At 43.5% G+C, this 22,300-nt stretch overlaps 1 protein-coding gene across 1 annotated transcript; it reads left to right on the top strand.

The window, feature by feature from the left end:
- Positions 1-695: 695 nt before the first annotated feature.
- Positions 696-20,095, top strand: Mrpl42 (mitochondrial ribosomal protein L42). The gene is made up of 6 exons (XM_038315107.2): positions 696-782; positions 2,593-2,743; positions 9,162-9,225; positions 12,134-12,218; positions 15,247-15,410; positions 19,923-20,095. Exons 2-6 carry the CDS (start codon positions 2,677-2,679, stop codon positions 19,966-19,968), a joined length of 426 nt encoding a protein of 141 aa, XP_038171035.1. The 5' UTR covers positions 696-782; positions 2,593-2,676; the 3' UTR covers positions 19,969-20,095.
- Positions 20,096-22,300: the final 2,205 nt, after the last annotated feature.

Here is a 22,300-nt window from a genome sequence, read left to right as displayed (position 1 = left end):
TCCAAGTATTGGGAGTTCCTTGGCTTAGTTTGGAGCCACCTTCCATTTTATCTACGTCTTCTTCCTACACCAGCCCATAATTTATTAAGTTTTTGTGGCGCTGGAGATCAAACCCAGGGCCCCAGGCATGCTCTAGCACCAAGCTACACACCCAGCCCTCATTCTCACCGCTTTATATTCCTTTGTAGCCCAACCTCCCCTCTCCAGAAACAAATCTACCAGCCTGCTTTGCTTTATATCACCACTTGGGCATCTCAGATGACTCCCCAACTCAACAACTCCCAAATGGAATTCACTCCCACCGTTATCAGACAACTCCCAATCTGCTCTCTTAGTCTTTTCTCTCTTGTGCTTTGACTAACCTTCAAGCTAGTCAACAAAGTCACACCCGGAATGTCTCCCTCTCAGCTCTAACATCCACATTTGAATTCTCTGACGTCTTGTCTCCCCTGAGAAAACTTAATTCATCCATCATGGGATAATAGTCTAGTGTCTCTCTGAGTATTAACATAAACTTGTTTTTGCTGTTGTTATTTTAAACACTACCTGCTACTAGAAACGGAAGGGAAGCGATTGTGTTGTCTGAGCACCTTTTGCAAGCCAAGAAGCCATAACAAATGCTGGCCATAGGGACCCGCCCATCCGCCCTCCCCGCCTTTTATCTACGACCAGAGCTACTTTCCCGACAAAAACTACGACTCCCAGAATACCCTGCGGGCCTGTGGCGCGTGCGCTGGACGACTTCTTTAGGACCCGGATTGAAGCAAGATGGCGGGCCCGCGGTGAGTAGCTGGGTATATAACCGCTGCCTTCTCTTCCTTTGGTACAGGCGTGGAAGGCTTGTCCGTAGGCGTTGAGGCTTTTCTGTCTGTCGCTGCCCGCAGGGCGAGGCTGCCGGTGTCCAGCAGAAGGGCTGGCTTATGGTTGCGCCTCCTCCGTAGCTCACCACCGGTGTGCTGGTGCGCGTCCGGCTGCACCATGCTCTTATGACTCCTGAGACCCGTTCTGATCCAAGTTTTTCTGTCGGTTCATGGGTCATGGTCCCTGTGCACCAGTTCCTCCAACAGACCCACCAGGGTGTTTGATTTGGAACGGAATTCGGTGCCTAGGGGCTCACCCTCGAAAGTCTTTATGCAGCAATGGTTGAACCCTCTGCCGGGTATTTCAGTATCGAGCCGAGGAAACTTGCTGTCTCCCACAAATGTTTTGATTTTGGGCTTGTAATCGGAAGACGTGGGTTTGTGTCCCATGCATGCCACCAGTTATACAGTGGACTACTAAAATAATACATCATTAGACTTCTCTCGGCCTTTGTTCCTATCACCTGCCTGAAAGAGCGCAGAATGTAAGGAAATCCACAGTAGTGCAAGCCAGTATTGTACACCACTATCGCACGCTGAATGAACTCTGGGTTAGCAAGTCTCCCTGTTCTGACAGTGCCAGGAATCAACCTGCAAATAATGAGGGTCTGTGCCTACTGTCCCTTTGATGCCTACTGAGCAAGGGAAAGGCATAGATAGCCATTGAGACAAATTGAAAATAGGGGCACGGTCATTGTATACGATTTATTTACACCATTTATAAAAATTGTGGTTGTTGGGCTGGAGAGATGGCTCAGTGGTTAAGAGCATTGCCTGCTCTTCCAGAGGTCCTGAGTTCAATTCCCAGCAACCACATGGTGGCTTTGGTGCCCTCTTCTGGCCTGCAGCCATACATGGCAGACAGAATATTGTATACATAATAAATAAATAAATATTTTAAAAAATTGTGGTTGTTCCCCTCAGTTTACCACAGAATACTTGGAAGGTCTTTTATTTAATGACTTGCCTCAGATTTTCCAGTTTCTAAGTGAGTTCCGAAGTCTTTGGAAGCAAGTCCTTTACATTTTCGTGGTTTAATATAAATATGCTTTGACATCTTTAAATGTTATGTGACGGTAAGATGAAATGGTGACGAGGGCACTTTATTTAAAACCCGTAAGATGGTTCCTCTTACACTTTTCATGGGCCAAAGATAGGTCTTGTTGCATATTTCATTTCATTGGAAACACTATTACTGTAAGTGATACGGTCTTATGTGGTACTTGGGAATTAGTACGTAGACACACTAGTGTTTGAGGAGTATTCTGTGTGAATGGCTTCCTAAGTAATCGCATCTCTACTGACCGCTGAACTGAAACAGACTACATTGAGTGCTGAGAAGGTTGCAGTTAAGAGAAATGATAGTGGACTTAGTTCTTGAGTTTCCTTTCTTTTTTTATTATTTATTTTATTGGTGTTTTAACCTATATGTATAAATGTGTGAGGGAGCTGGATCCTGGAGTTACAGACAGTTGTGAGCTGCCATACGGGTGCTGGGAATTGAACCCGGGTCCTCTAGAAGAGCAGTCAGTGCTCTTAACCACTGAGCCATCTCTCCATCCCGGGTTTTCTTTTTTATAGTTTGATGTCATTGCTCTTTGCCCTGTTGTTGAATTGTGTGGAACTGAAAAGTTGAAAAGCATGTTTCCAAAGACTAGTGCTAGTTAATAGTTCCTATCCTATTGTAGTGTTTACATTCACCTTTGCGTGATTTCTTTTATCTCTTAAGCAGGAATGAAAATCTGTGTGCCTAGAAACAGATGTGAGAAGCGGTTTCTCCTCACAATATCTTTGTTCACGTCACCTCATAAAGATCATGGCTGCAGTAGTGAAATGGGTGACGTCAAGCAGGACTATCTGGAAACATTTATTGCCAATCCAAAGTAAGTGAAGCTTTTGGAAAAAAAAATGTTTTAAAAGTTTTATGCCTCTTCAGGTACAGAATATTTAAAATATTTGGTTATTCTATATGCTTGTTGTTTGCAACAATAAAAAGAGACAGGATTTAAATGTCAGTCAGAAGGGGAATGGATAAATTATGCTACATCTTTTAACTAAATATCGTGCGGCTGTTACCGACATGAACAGATCACCAAATAGATAGAGAAAAGAACCTGATATATCAGAGAATGATTCTTTTGTGGGCTTAGAAGATGATTTGTGTGTGTGTGTGTGTGTACATTCATAAATGCTGAGTAAAAGATTGAGGGTAATCATCGTTAAAGCACAAGTAGGATTTAGGTGAACTGGTAGACAGTAGCGTCCCTTTAGGAGGAACATTTAGACTTTGCATATTTTACAGCTGTTACTTTTTTCAGTAGTTCTCAAGATTTGGAAATAAAAAGCAAATCCACAGGCCCATCTCTCAGGGACAATCATTTGTTAATACTGTGGGAAGTTTTTTCCCCTTATGGATATAACCATTAAACAAATAGAGCCGGGCGGTGGTGGCGCACGCCTTTAATCCCAGCACTCGGGAGGCAGAGGCAGGCGGATCTCTGTGAGTTCGAGACCAGCCTGGTCTACAAGAGCTAGTTCCAGGACAGGCTCCAAAGCCACAGAGAAACCCTGTCTCGAAAAACCAAAAAAAAAAAAAAAAAAAAAAAACAAAAAACAAATAAATGTGCTTTTCTTCTGAAGATCATCACGAAAATGTGTTAATATATGCTTAATAGTCAATCTGTTGACACAAATAATAGAATGTAAAAGTCCTGCTTCTCACAGCAATCCGCTTTCATCCCTCTCGTCCCCAGCAATGAATAGGTAATTTAGGGGCATTGGAGCTCACTTAACTCCGTTTTAAAACAGTGTTCAAACTTACTAAATCCCACTTTTCCATTTGCTCACCTGCTCCTCATTTTTAGGGCTTGGATATTTCATTTATCACATTCTATATTTGTTTTTTTTTTTTTTTTTTGGTTTTTTCGAGACAGGGTTTCTCTGTGGCTTTGGAGCCTGTCCTGGAACTAGCTCTTGTAGACCAGGCTGGTCTCGAACTCACAGAGATCCGCCTGCCTCTGCCTCCCGAGTGCTGGGATTAAAGGCGTGCGCCACCACTGCCCGGCACATTCTATATTTGTAAGGTCAAAACAAAACACATTTAGCTTTTGATTATCTAGGCTTTTAAAAGTTACTATAGTGTTGGGTGGTGGTGCACGCCTTTAATTCTAGTACTCGGGAGGCAGAGGCAGGTGGATCTCTGTGAGTTCGAGGTCAGCCTGGTCTACATAAAGAGTTCCAGACCAGCCAGTGCTACAGTAAAACCTTGTCTCAAAATAACAATAACACTAATAAAAATCTCAACATATGATGTGTTTTATAAGATAATATATGGATTTTTAGGTCATTTTTAAAAAACAACCAGCTGGGTGGTGGTGGCACATTCTTTTAATCCCAGAATTTGGGAGGCAGAGACAGACAGATCTCTGTGAGTTTGAGTCCAGCCTGGTCTACAGAGCAAGTTCCAGGACAGGCTCCAAAGCTACACAGAGAAACCCTGCCTCAAAAAAGCCTAAATAAATAAATAAATAAATAAATAAATAAATAAATAAATAAATAAATTGCTATGCTGAACTGTGCATGGTGATGCAGGCCTTTGATCCTAGCTAGCACTCAGAAGGTAAAGGCAGGGGGATCTCTGTGAGTTTGAAGTCAGCCTAGACTAGTATAGTGAGTTCCAGGATATCTAGGGCTATATGGAGAAACCCTGTCTCAACACAACAAAAAGTTACCGGGTGAGATGGGCATGGAGACACAGGCCTATAATCCCAAGCATTTGGGAGGTAGATGTAGGTGGATCTCTGTGAGTTCAAGGCTAATCTGGTATACATAGTGAATTTCAGGCTAGCCACAACAACATAGTGAGAGTCTGTCTCAAAATATCGATAATAAACAATAAAATTGCTGTAATGCTTTTTACTTTCTAGTTAATCTTCTAGTCAGCATACAAAACGAGTTTCATTATGACATTTCGTGCATACATAGTCCTTTTGCTGGTTCGTTCCTCTCCCTGAATAGCCCCCTTTGCTTTCATGTCACATATTTGTACGTAATTTAAACCTAGATTTCCACAGGAGAGAATACATGGAATATTCCTCCCCTCATTATCCTCCTTTATTTCCCCTCTCCGTTCTCTAGCCCCTTCTGCTTTCACATTATCTGCAGGCAGGCTGGGCATGGGATGCCCACCTGTAGTCCAGTACTCTGGAGGCAGAGGCAGGAAGATTGCAGGAAGTTGGAGGCCAGCCTGGGCTCCGTACTATAACCCTGTCTCAAAAACAACAACAACAAAAACTCCATAATCCCCATGTATGTATGTATGTATACACATATATTCTGTTTTTTTTTGTTTGTTTGTTTTGTTTTGTTTTTTTTTTTTTTTTTTTTTTTTTTTTCGAGACAGGGTTTCTCTGTGGCTTTGGAGCCTGTCCTGGAACTAGCTCTTGTAGACCAGGCTGGTCTCGAACTCACAGAGATCCGCCTGCCTCTGCCTCCCAAGTGCTGGGATTAAAGGCGTGCGCCACCACCGCCCGGCTACACATATATTCTGTATGTATATTAGGGGAGACACAGTTTTTATCTTTTCTGTGTGTGTGTTAATTTTTAATTTTAATTTTTTTGCTTTGTGGGGTGGGTGTGAATGTTGGTGTGAGTGTACTTGTGGAGGCCCGAGAACTTTGGGTTGTTTTCCATTGGCGCCGTCAACCTTTTGCTGAGATGGTCTCTCACTAGGACCTGAAGATCTTCAGTTAGCCTAGGCTGTCTGGGGTCTGCTTATGCTTGCTCTCCAGCATGGGTATTAGAAGCGCATATGTTTTATTTGTGTGTGTGGTATGTGCATGGGTGTGCTTACCTGGGCATGTGTATGGGGCTGGAGGTCAACTTAGGTTGTCGTCCTCTGTTGCTTTCTACCTTATTTTTTTGAGACAGTTTCTCAGTAAACCCATAGCTTGTGGTTTAGTTAGGCTGGATGGCCAGAAAGCACCAAGGACTCTTACATGGGTGTGAAGAGTCCAGACTCGGGCACTCACACTTGTACAGTGTGTGCTTTACACACTGAGCTATATCCCTAGTCCAGATCTGTAGTTTTGTTTTTGTGGTGTTGGGAACTGAAATTACACATGCTAGGTCATTGCCCTGCCACTGAGCTACATCTGGTTCTGGCGTGGGAGGTCCTTCTGTCTATGTGTTGCTTTTATTGGTTAATGAATAAAGAAACTGCTTTGGCCTGTGGTAGGGCAGAACTTAGCTAGGCGGGAAAACTAAACTGAATGCTGGGAGAAAGAAGGCAGAGTCAGGGATCCTCCATGTAGCTCCTCTGGAGACAGCTGCTATGGATGGAACTTCACCCGGTTAGCCACAGCCACATGGCGATACACAGATTAATGGAGATGGGTTAATTTAAGATAAGAATTCATCAAAAATACACTTAAGCTATTGGCCAAACAGTATTACAAATAATATGGTTTTGAGTGATTATTTCAGGTCTGGGCAGCTGGGAATGAACAAATGGCCTCCTGCAACACGGCTGTTTTTTGTTTGGTTGAGGCAGTTTCATTAGCCCAGGCTGGTCTTGAACTTGCTAGTAGGTGAGCTGCCCTTGGTGAATACCTAATCTTCCTGCCTCCACTTCCCAGACACTAGGATTTCTACTACACTAGGGATTTTGTTGTTACTGTTTTCAGTGTTTCATCCAGCCTGCTTTCAAACTTGTTGGATTCCTGCCTCAGTTTCCCTGATTACAATTGTGAGGGCCACACTCGGCTATCTGTCCTTCAGAGTGTGACTTACTCCACTTACCATTATAATCTGAGTTCCATCCAGTTTTTTGCAAATGGCATAATTTCATCCTTTATGCCTGAATGAAGTGTATATATGCTACATTTTCCTTTCCCCTTGCCTGTTGATGGCTGTCTTGACTGTTGTGAACAGTGCAGCAGTAGGGTGGGTGTGCAAGTATCTCATGCGCTGACTTGGAGCCCTGTGAAGGTCTGTGTCAGAGCGGTACATGGAGTCTGGTGCTAGTTACTGTTTTGTTGTCTTGGGACAGGGCCTTGCTGTGTGGCCCTGTGGCTTTGACATGGATTATATGAAAACCACGTGCCCAGCTTTGATAATTCTCCTTTTAGTTGGTCTGTTTTTCATCTGTTTTTAAAAACTGCACGTTTGTCTGTGGAATTGGTTCTCTTCTGTCATGTGGGTCTCAGAGATGGAACTCAGGTCATCAATCCTGGTGGCAAGTTGAGAGAAAGATCCCTGCTACCTAGACTCCTTTCTCCCTAAGTGATGCCCAGCCCCACACAGCCCTCAGCCTTCACAGGAGTTAACATGGGACTACTTTTTTGTCCCTCTTTACTGAAATGATCTTTTTACTGTTAGATTGCTCATTACATTTATACTGTGGCCCTAGTCCACATTTGATATCCTCAGTCCCTCTTGTACCCAACAGATTAGAAATGGTTAACTGATTTGAGTTGACTGGGATTGTAAGAATATCCAGTTAACTGTGAACAAACTTAAATTGTCCTATTTTTGACATTTTATGTGAAAAAGTAGAATATTAACATTGTTGGCAAAGCAAAACCAACAGTTAGAGAGAAAGTACAAAGAGCATCCAGAAAAAGCTCTCCTGCCGGGTGGTGGCGGCCACACCTTTAATACCAGCACTTGGGAGGCAGAGGTAGGCTGAGCTCTGTGAGTTCAAGGCCAGCTTGATTTATAGAGCAAGTTCCAGGTCAGGCTGCACAGCTAGAGAGGAAACCCTGCCTTAAAAAAAAAAAAAAAAAAAAAAAAAAAGGAAAAGCCCTTCCTTGTGTGAGAACATTAAAAACTCCTGTGTGTAATCAGATTCAGGTAAGGACTTGGTGTTTTTTAAAACTTACGAAGCTGTTTGATCTCATGATAACTTAGGGGCAGAAAAGGATAGCAGAGACGATGTGAGTAAGGTCATATAAACACTGCGTGTTCCACGACCACCCGGCTTCAGAACTTACTTTTACCATATGAGCTGCCTCTGAGTTTTTCCTTTGCATTTGGAGGAATATCCTTATTTTGAACATTAAAAAACTTTTTACAGATTAAAAAAAATGTATAGCTTGCCTGGCCTTTATCCCAGCACTTGGGAGGAAGAGACAGGCGGATCTCTGTAAGCACAAGGCTGGTCTGGTCGACAGAGCAAATTCCAGGACAGCCAGGGCTACACAGAGAAACCCCATTCGAAAAAGAGCAACAACTAAGAGAACAAAACATAGCTATTGGGTCTGTAAGTGCTCTGAAAATGTAGTTACTCTTTGAAGTGTGAGTATTTTAAGACAAGTTAATTTTGAACAAATTATTTGTATTTCATCACTTAAACAGTCTTTATAAACCATGCTCCTTAGAATGCCCAAATATTTGATGTTCTTTTTTGGAAAGGTTGGAATATCCAAATGTTTTTATTTTCTCTTTTTATTTCTGGTCTGAGCTATTCCTTGTCTGTAGGGAACATTGTATTCCCCTTTTAGCACTGCCTCATTTCTTCATCCTCAGGGCAGTGGAGACAGCTGCTCTAGAAAGGCCTTCTGGAATGTGCAAGCTTGCCTTTCCCCTAGAGCTTACCCAGCTTGACAGCTCAGACCCTGTGTACTGGAGCTTCTTGTCCATCTCCCAGAGCAGACTGCTCATTACTCGTGTGAGGCAGGAATGGTCATACGTGTTGAGTCCTTAGCCTGTTCTATAGCCAACAGCAGACATTGGTTTTGTCATGGCGGTGCACGCCTAGAGGCAGGTGGGTCTCTGATTGAGGCCAGCCCGGTCAGACTGTTCCAGGATAAATTGAAGACTATATAGAGAGACCTTGTTTTGAAAATAACCAAAAAAAAAAAAAAAAAAAAAGCATTTAAGCCAGATGTGGTGGCACATGCCTTTAATCCTAGCAATAGGGAGGCAGAGGCAGGCTGATAATCTGACCTCAAGGGCACCCTGGTCTACAGAGTGAGTTCCAGGACACTAAGGGCTGTATAGTGAGATCCTGTCTCAATAAACAGCAACAAAAATGAAACAAGCCGGGCGGTGGTGGCGCACGCCTTTAATCCCAGCACTCGGGAGGCAGAGGCAGGCGGATCTCTGTGAGTTCGAGACCAGCCTGGTCTACAAGAGCTAGTTCCAGGACAGGCTCCAAAGCTACAGAGAAACCCTGTCTCGAAAAAACAAAAAAAAAAAAAAAAAAAAAAAAAAAAAAAAAAAAAAAAATGAAACAAATGTTGGTTAATGTTTAAATTTGCTTCTATGCTGAACTAAACTATTTTACTGTGGTTTTCGCAGATGGAGCCTTGTCTAGTGCTTGTCGAAAGTCTACCTACTCCCCTCTTCCAGATGACTACAACTGGTATGTGTCACATCCGCATCTGAAATGATTTTAGGTTTGCTCTCCTGATTAGTCTTTCTTTAATTTTGTTTTTAAAATTGAGTCTTGTGTGTATGGATTAAGTGTGTATCTGGATTATACACATTCTACATTTTAGATCAAATCTATTGCTCTTCTGTTGCAGTGAAGGCTCACATTTGTTATAACAGATTTGCTTTTTCTGCGGCAGGCTTTAACTTTTTGTAAAAGCTAATTTGTTTTTATAATTTTATGTTAGGGCTTATATCTATTAGATTAGGTATTTATCCATCTTTTGTTTGGCACTGATTAATTCCAAATTGCACTGCTGAATGCAGCACCGCTTGTGTGGTGTTTATCCAACTTAGTCATTATTCTGAGAACTAGAATAGCATATGATATGGTTTTGTGTTGTTGTTGTTGTTGTTGTTTGAGCAGAGTGGATGTACAAAAAATGCAATTTATTTTCTTAAGTTATGTGTGTTTTATCGCAAGTTTTAGTAAATAAAAATAAACAAACAAAAAACAGCCCAGGCTAGGCACAAACTGACCATGTAGTTGAGTCTGGCCTTGGATTCCTGGTCTTTTTCTTAGTGCTTAGATATGTGCCACCATGCCCAGGAATTTGTACATTTCTTTAACTATTATTATGTGGATGAGTGCTTTGTCTGCATGTATGTATGTGCACCACATGTGTTCCTGGTGTCTGAGGTGGTCAGAAGAGGGCATCAGATCTGGAACCAGAGCTACTGACTTGTGAGCCACCATGTGGAACTGAACCAGGGTCCTTTGCAAGACCACAAGCCTTCTCTACAGCCAACTTTCTGATACTGGTTTTAACTGTACATTTGTTGAGTACTAAGTAGCTAGTGATGACTAAGACTGGGTTATGTTTCTTTGAACCTGAACAGATTGAGTGATGTCAGTGTATATATTATGCAAAACCCCCTAAAGCCAGCTGTGGTGGTCATCCTGGCACCTGGAAAGCTAAAGCAAGAGGATTGTGAGTTCAAGGCCAGCCTGGACTGTCTAGTGAGACCTTGGCTCAAAAAGAAGTGATGGTGGTGGAAAGATGCTGGCTCAGTGGTTAAAAGTGCTGCTCTTGCAGAAGACCTGGGTCTGGCTCCCTGCACCCACGTGATGACTTGTAACTCATTCATATCTCCAGTTCCAGGGGATCTGATAACCTCATCTGACCTCTGAGGACACCAGGAACACACATGGTATGCATACATACATACAGGCAAAACATTCAGACACATAAAATGAATCTTAAAAAGGGTATTAAAAACTTGTTTGAGCTGGCCATGGTGGTGCTCTTATTTAATCCCAACCCTGGAGAGGCAGATTCAGGTGAAGCTTTGAGTTCTAGGCTAGCCAGAGGTATAAAGTGAGACTTTCCTTATGTAAAAAAATGAAAAATAGATAATTAACTAATATCAGAAATGTTATTGCAATTATGTGTAGAGTTCAGTGGTAAGATCATAGTAAAATAATGCAGTATACAGTTTATCGTTTATAGTTTCACTACTGTTTCTTACGGTGGTTTAGCTGAAAATTTCTGTTATAGTCCTGGTTGTCACTTGTTATGCAGCATGTCCCCTTTAACATTTGTGATTAATTTTGCATTTAAATTGAAATATTTTATTATTGTAGCATAAAAGTATATTCAACATAGTTTCTCAACCTGTAATTAGCAACCTTATGTAAATACATTTTTTATTCCATTTGTTTATTCGTGTGTGTGCATGTATGGGCTATGACATGCATATAGAGATTAGAGGACAACTCTCTTCTCCATGTGGGTCCTGGGGATCAAACTCTTGGCAGCGAGCGCCTTTGCCCACTGCGCCATCATCACAGCAGCCCCGGTCAGCTTTCAAACTTCAGTTCTATAGTGCATGGACCTCCCTTATCTTACACACAAAGTTGCTCAGAGCCAATTCAAATTAACACTGTTAGATTCAGTTGTAAGAATTGTCAGTTAACATTTCAGTTAGGTCTGAAAAGTTCCGTAACTATTTTCAGTATTTTTCCTCTTTGTCTAGAATAGTCTGTCTTAAGCTTAAAACTTTTTGTTTGTGTTTGTTTGTTTTTTGAGACAGGGTTTCCTCTGGGTAGCCCTGGATGTTCTGTAACTTGCTCTATAGACCAGGCTGGGCCTAGAGCTTAGAGATTGGCCTGCTGGGACTAGGGGTGCGTGCCACCGTGCCTGGCTTAAAGTAGCCTCTTGAAATCAGGATTTAGGGCTGATGTGTTCTGGAAGTCTTAGAAAGCGTCATCTAAATGCCCCCAGCCTCTTCTGTGATATGGAACGTCCACATTGGTTGACTGGCCATGGCTTTGTGAAAGTCATCCTAGAAACCCTTGCTTTGTCCTCAGATGTCATGTGCAGCAGTAGTCGTACCCTTGGGGCTGCCCTTGCTCCTGTGGCTCACCTAGCACGCTGGTGTGTGTGCATGGAGCCTGCACCACTGCCACGGTTGCTTTTTCACCCTTGCCCTTCTCTAGCAGCCAGGGGCCTAGCTTTCCGTGTGGCGTCTGGGTTGATTTCTAATTAGTTTTCTCTTTAAGGGTAATTATTCTTGCTGGGTATAATTTTAAGGATCGAGAGTTAAAGGTCATCCTTGACTACATAGTAAGTTCAAAACCAACCTGGAGCACATGAGATCCTGTCTCAAAACAAAAGTCATTCTGCCAGATATGATGGTATGTATCTCTTATCCAATCACTTTGGAGGCAGAGGCAAGAGGATTGCCATGTGTTGGAGACCAGCATGGGCTATGTAGTGAGTTCCATGACTACCTGGACTCCAGGAAGACCTTGTCTCAAAAAAACTAAAACCCAAACCTGAAAGTACTCATGCTTCCTTGAGCACAGTCTAACCGTATTTCTAAATGTCCCTTTCCAGCAAGGTAGAGCTCGCTTTGACAACCGATGGCCGGACAATAGTGTGCTACCACCCTTCTGTGGACATCCCGTACGAACACACAAAAGTATGTGAGGAATTGTCTGATAACCTTTGCTTTGGGTCTAGAAAACAGAATTCTTTTTCTTTTTTCTGTTTATTTTTGTTTTGTTTTGTTTTTTGGTTTTGTTTTTCTCTGTAACAGCCCTGGCTGTTCTGGAACTCAATCTGTAGACCTGGCTGACATTGAACTCATCTGCCTCTGCCTCCCGAGTGCTGGGATTAAAGGTGTGCACCACCACTGCCCAGCTCAAAAATCAAATTAAAATTTTTTTATTTTAAAAAACTTTTTAATTTTTATTTTATGCATATGGATGTTCCTCCTGCATATATGTCTGTGCACTAACAGTACTTGCAGAGGCCAGAAAAGGGCGTTGGATTCCCTAGGACTGGAGTTAGAGACAGTTGTGAGCCACCACGTAGATGCTAGAAATCAAATCCAGGTCGTCTGGAAGACCAGCCAGTGCTCTTAACCACTGAAGCATCTCTCCAGCCCAGTGTTTGACTTCCTAACTAAAACAAGCAAGCCCACTTAAAATGGTGTATGCCTGTAATCTTAGCACCTGGAAGATAGAGGCAAGAGGGTCAGGAGAGCCAGGTAGTTCTCCGGCTACATATCAGATTTAAATTACTTATTTATATTTTATATTCATTGGTGTTTGGCCTACATGTGTGTCTGTGTGAGGGCGTCAGATCGTGGAGTTACAGACAGTGAGCTGCTGTGTGGGTGCTAGGAATTGAACCCAGGCCCTTTGGAAGAACAGCTGGTGCACTTATCTCCTGAACCATTGCTCCAGCCCCTACACATCAAATTTAAAGGCACCTGAGCTACATAAGACTGCCTCAAGAAACAGAGGTCAGAAAGATGGTCCCATGGGTAACGTGCCCTCTGAGTTCAGTCCCCGAGACCCATACGGTAGAAGAAGGGGAGAGCCAGTTCCTGAGCTATCATCTTACCTCCACGTGATCATCATGGTGGAACACACACACATGCACACGAGATGTAAATAAATGTGACAAAAGGAGAAGGGAAAAGGAAAACACAGGAATTCAGGCTGAGAGCTGTGAGTGCTTCAGTGCTTAGTTTCATGGTAGCTTTTCTGTCTTCCTGAGACACACCCTTCTAAAGCTGGTCAAGGAGAACTGCTTTTAAAAAAATTCTGAGTCTGCTAGTGGTGTTGGTGTAGACTTCAAAATTTATTCCCATGTCCTTTTTATCTGTACACTTGAAAATAAATGTGTGTGTTGTTTTTTGAGACAGGGTCTCACTGTGCAGTTGTAGCTGTCTCGCTCTGTTGACCAGGCTGACCTCAAGCCTGCACAGAGATCAACCTGCCTTTGGTTCCCAGGTGCTGGCATTAAAGACATGTACTGTCACACCTGGCAAATATTTTAAGCTTCAGTCAAAATTGGAATATTCTAGAATTAAGACTGCTAGGGAATGAGAGCCAGTGTTTATTAACACTTGACATTAGTTTTTTTTATTTTTATTGCACGTTTCTGTATGATGTGTATGGCTCATATGTTTGCTCTGTGGTGGTTTGAATGAGAATGGCTCCCATAGGCTCATATATTTGAATGTTTAGTCATTAGGGAGTGGCACTACTTGAGAGGGATTAGGAGGTGTGGCCTTGTTGGAGGAAGTGTGTCATTGGTGGGCTTTGGGGATTCAAAAGCTGAAGGCAGTTCCAGTGTCTTTCTTCCTGCTGCCCACATCCAGTTGTGGAACTCCCAGCTCCTTCTCCAGCTACTGTCCGCATGCTGCCATTCTTCCTGCTATGGCGATAGTGGACTAAACCTTTAAACTGTGAGCCACCCCAATGAAACGTTTCCTTTATGAGAGTTGTCATGGTTAGAACAGTGACTGAGACACACATCGTGCGGGTGGAGTCCAGGGGTGACTTTGTAGACTCAGTTCTCTCCATCCGACTTTATGTGGGTACCGGGGAGCAAACTCAGGTTGTCAGGCTTTCTCAGGGAGCGCTTTTATCTGCTGAGGCATCTTGCCGGCCCCAAATGCCTTGTTTATAATATTTACAAGATTCACTGTGGCCCAGGCTGGATCTCTTTATCATCCATGCTCTCCTGGAACTCATTCTGTTGTTCAGTGTCCTCAGTGACAACTCTTTTGTCTCAGCTTCCCTGGTGTTGAGATGACAGGTGAATTCCAGCATGCCTGGCTTCAGACATTTGACCTTTAGCAACAAACATCAGAACCTAAGAGAAAAGTCTTATCTAAAGGCTCTGTTGTGTTACTGTCCTGTCGCTATGAAAAGACACCCTGATCAAGGCAACTTATAAAAGAAGGCATTTCATTGGGAGCTTGTTACAGTTTCACAGGGTTAGGTCATGATCATCATAACGGAGTGTGGCAGCAGGGAGGCAAGCGCGATGCTGGAGCAGTAGCTGAGAGCTTGTATATACAAGCAGAGGAGCAGGGAGGCAAGCGCGATGCTGGAGCAGTAGCTGAGAGCTTGTATATACAAGCAGAGGAGCAGGGAGGCAAGCGCGATGCTGGAGCAGTAGCTGAGAGCTTGTATATACAAGCAGAGGGAGAAACGGCCTGGCGTGGGCTCTGGAAACCTCAGAGACCACCCCCATTGACACACCTCATCACCAAGACCACACCTCCTAACCCTTCCCAAACAGTCCACCTGGGAAGCAAACATTTGAGTATACGAGTCCAGGGGCCATTCTTAGTTAAACCATCATAGAGGTCTTTTATGCTTTTCATTGTTCTCTCCTTAATAATATGTAAGGTAGACTGTCACATTCAAGTTAAAAGGTAATATGGATCCTAAAATGTACTTTGGGGAAATAGAAAAAAAGATAAGTACCTTATTACCGGTGGAAAAGAATTGAATAAGAACTTTTATTATTGGAAAAGAAACCCACAAATTTTTTGTGTGTCGAAGAGTATTTCTAATTTGAATAATATAACTGAAAGTGCTCTTGCTGCTCCCCCAGTGTCAGGAAGTCTGATCAATTGCTGAGTGTGCTCGTTGTTCCGTCCTGGCTTACATTTCTACACCTGTTTGTTATTGCTTATTTTATAGCCTATCCCTCAACCAGACATTTTGTGTAATAATGAAGAAACACATGAACAAGTGCTGAAAACCAAATTAGAAATCAAAAGCGAGCGGCTTGAGCAAGGCCCCATGATAGAACAACTCAGCAAGGTGTTCTTCACCACGAAGCACCGCTGGTACCCGCACGGACAGTAAGTTTCACTCCGCTCTTCAACTGACCTTGTTCTCAGCCCTTCCTTTGTGTAGTTTCTCTGTTATGTGCACGAGTGATTTGTCTGTGTAAGCATGCTCACTACATGTGTGCCTGGTGCCCATGGAGGCCAGAGGAGCACCCAGAGCCCCTGGGATGGGAGCCACCATGTAATGGAACCAAACCTGCATTCTCTGTGAGAGCAGCAAGTGCTCTTAACCTCTGAGCTGTCTCCCCAGGCTCCCTTTATCCACTTTTAACAAATTTTGAATTATTACACAAAAAATAGTTGTGCAGGGTCTGACTGGTCAGTAAATAGCGTCCCTGGCTCTTTTAGAAACCAGTTGCCTCTCTGCTTACAGTGCTCACACTGTGCTGTTCTTCGCCTGTGTCTGACCGTGGCTCCAGCTCTCTTTTGTGGTTGTTTTGAACTAATCTTTCTTTGTGTGTCTGTGTTTTTGTGTGTGTGTGTGTATATGCATTTTCATGCTACTGTGTGTGTGCATAGAGGCCAGAGGTCAGCGTCCAGGTCCTTCCTCCGTCTCCTCTCCCATCCCCTCACTTAACTGGTTTTCTCCCCTACCTCCTGTTACTTAACTTATTTTTATTTTATATTATATATGAGTGTTTGGCCTACTTTCATCTTTAGGCACCACATGCATGCTGTGCCCTAGGTAGTGAGAGGGGGGAAGTCATTGGATCCCCTGCACCTGGAGTTAGAGATGGTCGTGAGCCACCAGAAGGGTGCTGGGAGTTGAACCCAGTTCTCCTAGAACAGCCAGTGCTCTTAACCTTTAAGTCACCACTCCAGCTCCTACCTTACTTTTTGAGACAGACCTGATTACCTAGACTGGCTGCCTAGCATGCCGTCGGGATGCTCCTGTCTCTGCCTCTTCAGCTCTAAGATGACAAGTGTCCACTGCAACACTGGTTGGCTTTTTATGTAGACAATGGGGATTTGAACCCAGATCCTCATGCTTCCATGGAAGGCACTTTAAAGATTGAGCCAGGTCCCAGGCCCTTCTTTTGTATGTATATCTATCTTATCTACCTACCTACCTATCTACTATTTTCCCCTCTTTTTCTTTTTTTGGTTTTTTTTCTTTTGTTTTTTGTTTGGGTTTTATTTTATTAAGACAGGGTTTTACTATGTATCTCTGGCTGTCCTAGAATTCTCTCTGTAGACCAGGCTGGCCTTGAACTCAGAGATCCACTTGCCTCTGCCTCCCAAGTGTTGGGATTAAAGATATTCACCACCACAGCCTGGCTTCTCTCATCTTTTCAAATAAAATTTTATTCTATTTATTTGTTTGTTTGGGGTTGGGAGGCATGTGGCAGTCAGAGGATAACTTGGGGGAGTTGGTGATCACCTTCCATATGGGTCCCAAAGATCAAACTTAGATCTTGAGGCTTGGTGGCAAGTGCCTCTACCCACTAAGCCATTTTGCCACCCTCCTTTTAAATAAAAGCATATTTACTTTATTTGTTCATTTTTTTGGTTCCTGAAGTGTTAAGAATTGAACCCAGAGCCTTGTGATTTAGAGGCGATTTCTGTATTCTGAGATACACTCCCTCTCTCTTCCTCCACCCCCAATCAAGTTCTCATTTCCTTTCTTGCAACGCTAGGGATCAAGCCTAGGGCCCCACAGCGTGTTTCACTGTTGAGCTATACTCCTAGCCCAGAATCATCTTTCATGTCTTTCTTCAAACCAAGCCATGAAGTGTTCCTTGTTATTTATGTTTGTCTGAGCGAGCTCTGTTCTCATTCCCTGGTGCAATTGGGTAACCACCCCTGAGCTGACTCTGGTGCAGGCTATACCCATAGAGCTTCTGAGTGTAGGCACCAGACTGTCCCAGTACGGGCTAGCTTATGGAAACCTGTTCCTTGTTTGCAAGTTGTTAGAGCTGAGGGGTGAGGACAGTGAATATAAACAAAGTGTCAGTGAACCTTGAAAGATGGTTCAGAGATATATACAGGAAATGGTGACAACCTCCCAGACATGAAGGACTAGCCTGCCAGATAAGATGTGGAGGAAACTCTAGTAGCGCTGGTTAGGCGGAGTGCTGGTGGATATGGATCTGAAACTCTGTGTCTCTGCACTTGGTCTCCACCCCTTCAGGAGATGGGGTCTGTCTGGGCCTCTGGGAAGTGAAACCTGACCCCCTCTGGCCAGAGCCAGCGCGGCTTTTCTGTGCTTCCCTCACTGTTGTGAACCAATCCCTTTACAGCTGGCCAAAGCAACCTCTTCCCTTAGGCTGCTTCAAACGTTTGACCCCAGTGACAAGAAAGAAACCAGTGTGTGTGTGATGGGGAGCATAGGGGAGAGGAGGCAGTTGTGACTGGGTGTTCTGGCGGGTGGTGGCACCATCATATGGATGGGGAAGGAAGAAGAGGAAGCTGTTGTTTTGTGTGTGTTGGATCTGAGTGGTCATCATTTAAGCACCTAGGTGACTCTGGCTCCCAGAGCTCTGTTAACTGCTCCAGTTTCTCTTCAGGGGGTCCCTTCTCTCTTCTTCAGTAGACAAGTTTCTCACGGTTACTACTTCACACTACACTTCTTGGTGAGGTTGGCCTGACATTATTTTTATTAGAGAAGGGAATGGGTACATACCGTACTGAGCAGGTGGGGGTCGGAGGACAACTTACGGGCGCTGGGGCTCTCCTTCCGGTCCCAGAGATGGGACTCTGTTGTTAAACCTGGAATCAAGTGCCTTTACCAACTGAATCTAAAGATAATGTTTCACTATGTAGCTAGCCCTGGCTCACCTGTAATACTCTGTAGACCAGGTTAGCCTCAAGGTGTATGCCACCACTGCCTGCTAGTTTTTTTTTTTTTTTTTTTTTTTTTTAGACTTTCCCTAAAGTTTTTGGTTCTCTGTAATAAAACAACCTTTCTTTTCCCTATCTAAACAAGTTCCTTACTTAATTACCTCTCTGAACGTGTGTTTGTGTGTGTGTGTTTCTTTTTTGTTGCATGCTTTGTTTTGAGACAGGTTATTACTACATAGGCCAGTCTGTCCTGGAACTCTTAAACTTGTCACAATCTTGCTTCAGCTTCTGAATGCTGGGATTACAACCTGAAGGTGATATTGTCTGTGTCTCTTTTCCAAGAAAAAAGTTAGAGGTTTTGGCCGACACAGTCTACATTTATTTTAATATAAAAGTGTCATAAGTAATTTTTATTGTATTTGAATAAGCAAGTTGTTTGTCTTTTATTTCATTTTACTTAAGAAGTTTTTATTTTAATACTTATTTATTTATTGTGTATGCAGTGTTCTATCTGCATGTATGCCTGCACACCAGAAGAGGGCATCAAATTTCATCATAGATGGTTGTGAACCTCCATGTGGTTGCTGGGAATTGAACTCAGGAGCTCTGGAAGAGCAGCCAGTGCTCTTAACTGCTGAGCCATCTCTCCAGCCCCTTTATTTTATTATTAGTGTTGTGTGTGTACAAGTGTGTGGATGTGTGCATGCCATGCTGATAATGTGGATGGCAGAGGACAGCTGTCAGGAGTCAGTCTTCTGCCGTGGTTCCAGGGATTGAAACTCAGGTCATCGGACTTACACAGCAAGTGCTTTTACTGCCTGTGCGTCTCACCAGCTCTACTGTTTGTCTGTGTGTCTACTTGAGTTTATTTATGTGGAGGGATGTACGCGGGAGTGCGGAGGTTATTGGACAGCTTCATGTCTCAAGCGTTATTATCAGAAGCTACCCACCATTGTTTTGAGACAGTCTCTCAGTAGCCCAGAGCTCCCCAGCTAGGTTAGGCTGGTCAGCAAGCCCCAGGGTCTTACCTGTCTCCACCGCCTACTGCATGTGCCCTCATGGTTGGTCCTTTTTGACATGGGTGCTGGGACTTGAACTCAGTGCTTGTGCTTGCAGGGAGATGCTCTCCTGGCTGAGCTCTTTTTCCAGCCTCTTATTATTGCACATTTTATTTGCACATTATCCAGTGACCTGAATCCAAGCCTCTTTTGAACTTCCTTACCAGCTATCATTACTTGCGTCCTTCCTGTGCATTGCAGATTGCTTTAATCTTCATAAACATTATTCATAACCAAGTCACTGAAGTTGTGAAAATCCCCTGACTGTATTCATTGGAAGGGACAGACTGAAGGAGACTATTCAGAGCCTTACAACCAAGCATGTTATCTAGGATCTTACCTATGTTTAATCTTATTTACTTTATTTAATCTTATTGCTAGTAATTAGCTTTTGGCTGCTAATTAATGTAATCTCCTAGTATATCTTTTCCCATCAGGATTGTGAAGCACTTTGAATTGTAAGCAGACTTTAATTAGGTGGAATTGATTGTCCCAATACCTCTCTCAGTAAAGAACTCAGCAGAAAACCCCAGATACTAGTTTGTATGCATAAAGAAAAAAAATCTAGCCTGGAATCATTGTCCTTTCAAATCATTCAGTACATATTTGCTTAGTATCTGTGTGTTTACACACACGCACACACACACAAAATTGCACTTACCTCTAATATTTTCTTCTTCTCTAGGTATCACAGCCGTCGTAAGAAACCGAATCCTCCCAGAGACAGGTGACGGCTCTTGACTTACCAGGCATAAGGAAGTTTTGCTGTGTGTCTTATTTGCCAGCTGAGAAAATGCACCTGGTGTATTCATTAAAATGTTATGTAAGAAAATAATAAAAGTACCCTTCATAAAATGTATACCTCATTACATTGTGGATTTGAAGTTCTTATTTAGAGAAGCCTACTTGAACTTATTTTCCTTTTGAAACATTAAAGTCTTTTCCCCCTCTGTTTCATTTATTTATTTTGTTTTTTTGAGACAGAGTCTATCTCTGTGTAGCCCTAGCTGACTTGATCTTCTATATAGATCAAGCTGGCTTTGAACTCATAGAGGTCTGCCTGCGTCTACCTCTTTTTATTTTAAATTATTTGTAATGAGCCGGGCGGTGGTGACGCACGCCTTTAATCCCAGCACTCGGGAGGCAGAGCCAGGCAGATCTCTGTGAGTTCGAGGCCAGCCTGGTCTACAAGCGCTAGTTCCAGGACAGGCTCTAAAAAAGCTGCAGAGAAACCCTGTCTCGAAAAACCAAAAAAAGAAAAAAGAAAAAAAAATTATTTGTAATGATGTGTAAATGTGTGTACACATGAGTATAGGTGCCCACAGAGGCTCTGGCTTGCAGCTAGACTTAAAAGCAGTTGTGAGCCACCCAACATGGTTTCTGGGAGTTGAACTCAGGTCCTCTGGAGGTGAAGTTCATGCTTCTAGCTGAGCCATCTAGCTGGGTATATTGGCAATGCTTTTAATCCCAGCACTCAAGAGGCAAAGGCAGGCAGATCTCTGTGAGTTTGAGGTCAGCCTGGTCTGCAGAGTGAGGGCTGTACAAAGAAACTCTTGAATAACAACAACAACAACAAAACGCTGAGCCATCCCTTCAGCCCTACCTGCCTTTGCTCTTGAGTACTGGGATTAAAGTCTTTTTTGACAGAGACTCATTATATAGCATGAGCTGTCTCTGGACTCACATACTCCTTCTACCTGAACTTCAAGTACTAGGATTGCAAGAACAAGCCACCATGTACAGCCCTATTTTTTTGAGACGGTTTCTCTGTAAAAGCCCTGGCTGTCCTGGAATTCACTTTGTAGACCAGCGTAGTCTTGAACTCACAGAGTTCTGCCTGCCTCTACCTCTCAAGTGCTGGGACTAAAGGTGTGCACCATCACCCTCTGGCTCTATCAGTATTTTCACGAGTCCAGTATAATTAAATATTTTTACAACATCAGCAAAATATTGTTAATATGTCAGTATAGTTGAAATGTACATGATTCTCTTGAGTTTTATTATTTCTCTCTCACACACACGTACGCACATACGCACATGCCAGTATATATTTGTTGGTCATTTTCATTCCTCTTCTTCCCCTTTTCCCCTCTCATCCCACTCCCTCCGAACCCCATCTTCTCAGGTCCGCTTCCTACTTTCGGGTCTTACAGTGTGTGACCCACCGAGTCCGACAGGGTTGCTTGCATGAACACGGTTGGGAAGTTATGTACTGGTGCATGGGCAACTTGCTAGCTGGCCACACCACTGATGGAAATGACTCCTCTCCCTCTGGCAGCCATCCGTTGCCAGTAGCTCCTCAGCGCGGGGTGCAGCCTCACCCTCCATCCGTGCTAGTTGGTTTTATTTAATTATTTAGTGTCTTGGTGTTTGCCTTGATGCATGTCTGTATACCACACGCATGCCTGGTGTCCCTGGAAGCCAGATGGCATCAAGTTGCCTGGAAGTGGAGTTACAGATTGGTTGTAAGCCACCATATGGGTGCTAGGAATTGAACCTGGATCCTTTGGAAAAGAGCAGCAAGTGCTTTTAACCAGTGAGCTATTTCCCAGACTCCTCCCCGATGCTGGAGTTTTTGACGGGCTTGATTTTGCGCAGATAATCTCGCCCGCTCTGACTCCATGAACGCAATGGCTGTGTCGTGTCTAAATGTCAGCGCTTGTCTGCATCTCTGGGCTCTCACATTCTTCCCGCCCCATTCTCAATGTTTCCCGAGCCACGGAGGGCGCGTTGCAGGTGCTGGGTTTAGGGATAAGCACCCAGCAGGCTCTTGATCTTAGAACTCTGGTCAGTTACCAGTCCTGGTATTAACCGTTGCCTGTTGTAAACTTCCGAGGCCGAGAGCAGCACGGAGTGTATATGGGTGTAAGCATAAGTGTTCAGAAGGTAGTTTGACCACATGGACATTTAGCAAAATAATAATAGGTTCTCCCTAGAGTCTGTGACCTTAGCTGTGGGCTTTTGCCCAGGTTTAGAGTACCCAGCCTTAATTCCATCCTGGGTAGTGGACCTCAGATCCTGTTGGAAAGTGGTTATCCTTTTAACAGTCACGCCATGGTTGTA

The sequence above is a fragment of the Arvicola amphibius genome, chromosome 17, assembly GCF_903992535.2.
Source record: "Arvicola amphibius chromosome 17, mArvAmp1.2, whole genome shotgun sequence".
Lineage (NCBI taxonomy): Eukaryota > Metazoa > Chordata > Mammalia > Rodentia > Cricetidae > Arvicola > Arvicola amphibius.
This window is presented reverse-complemented; position numbering and strand designations above follow the sequence as displayed.

Bases quoted from the DNA above. Each gene is read 5' to 3' on its own strand.
- Mrpl42 (XM_038315107.2), top strand. From the start codon at position 2,677: ATGGCTGCAGTAGTGAAATGGGTGACGTCAAGCAGGACTATCTGGAAA. The intron at 9,226-12,133 runs GTATGTGTCACA...GTCCCTTTCCAG, and splicing joins CTTCCAGATGACTACAACTG to CAAGGTAGAGCTCGCTTTGA. The intron at 15,411-19,922 runs GTAAGTTTCACT...CTTCTTCTCTAG, and splicing joins CGCTGGTACCCGCACGGACA to GTATCACAGCCGTCGTAAGA.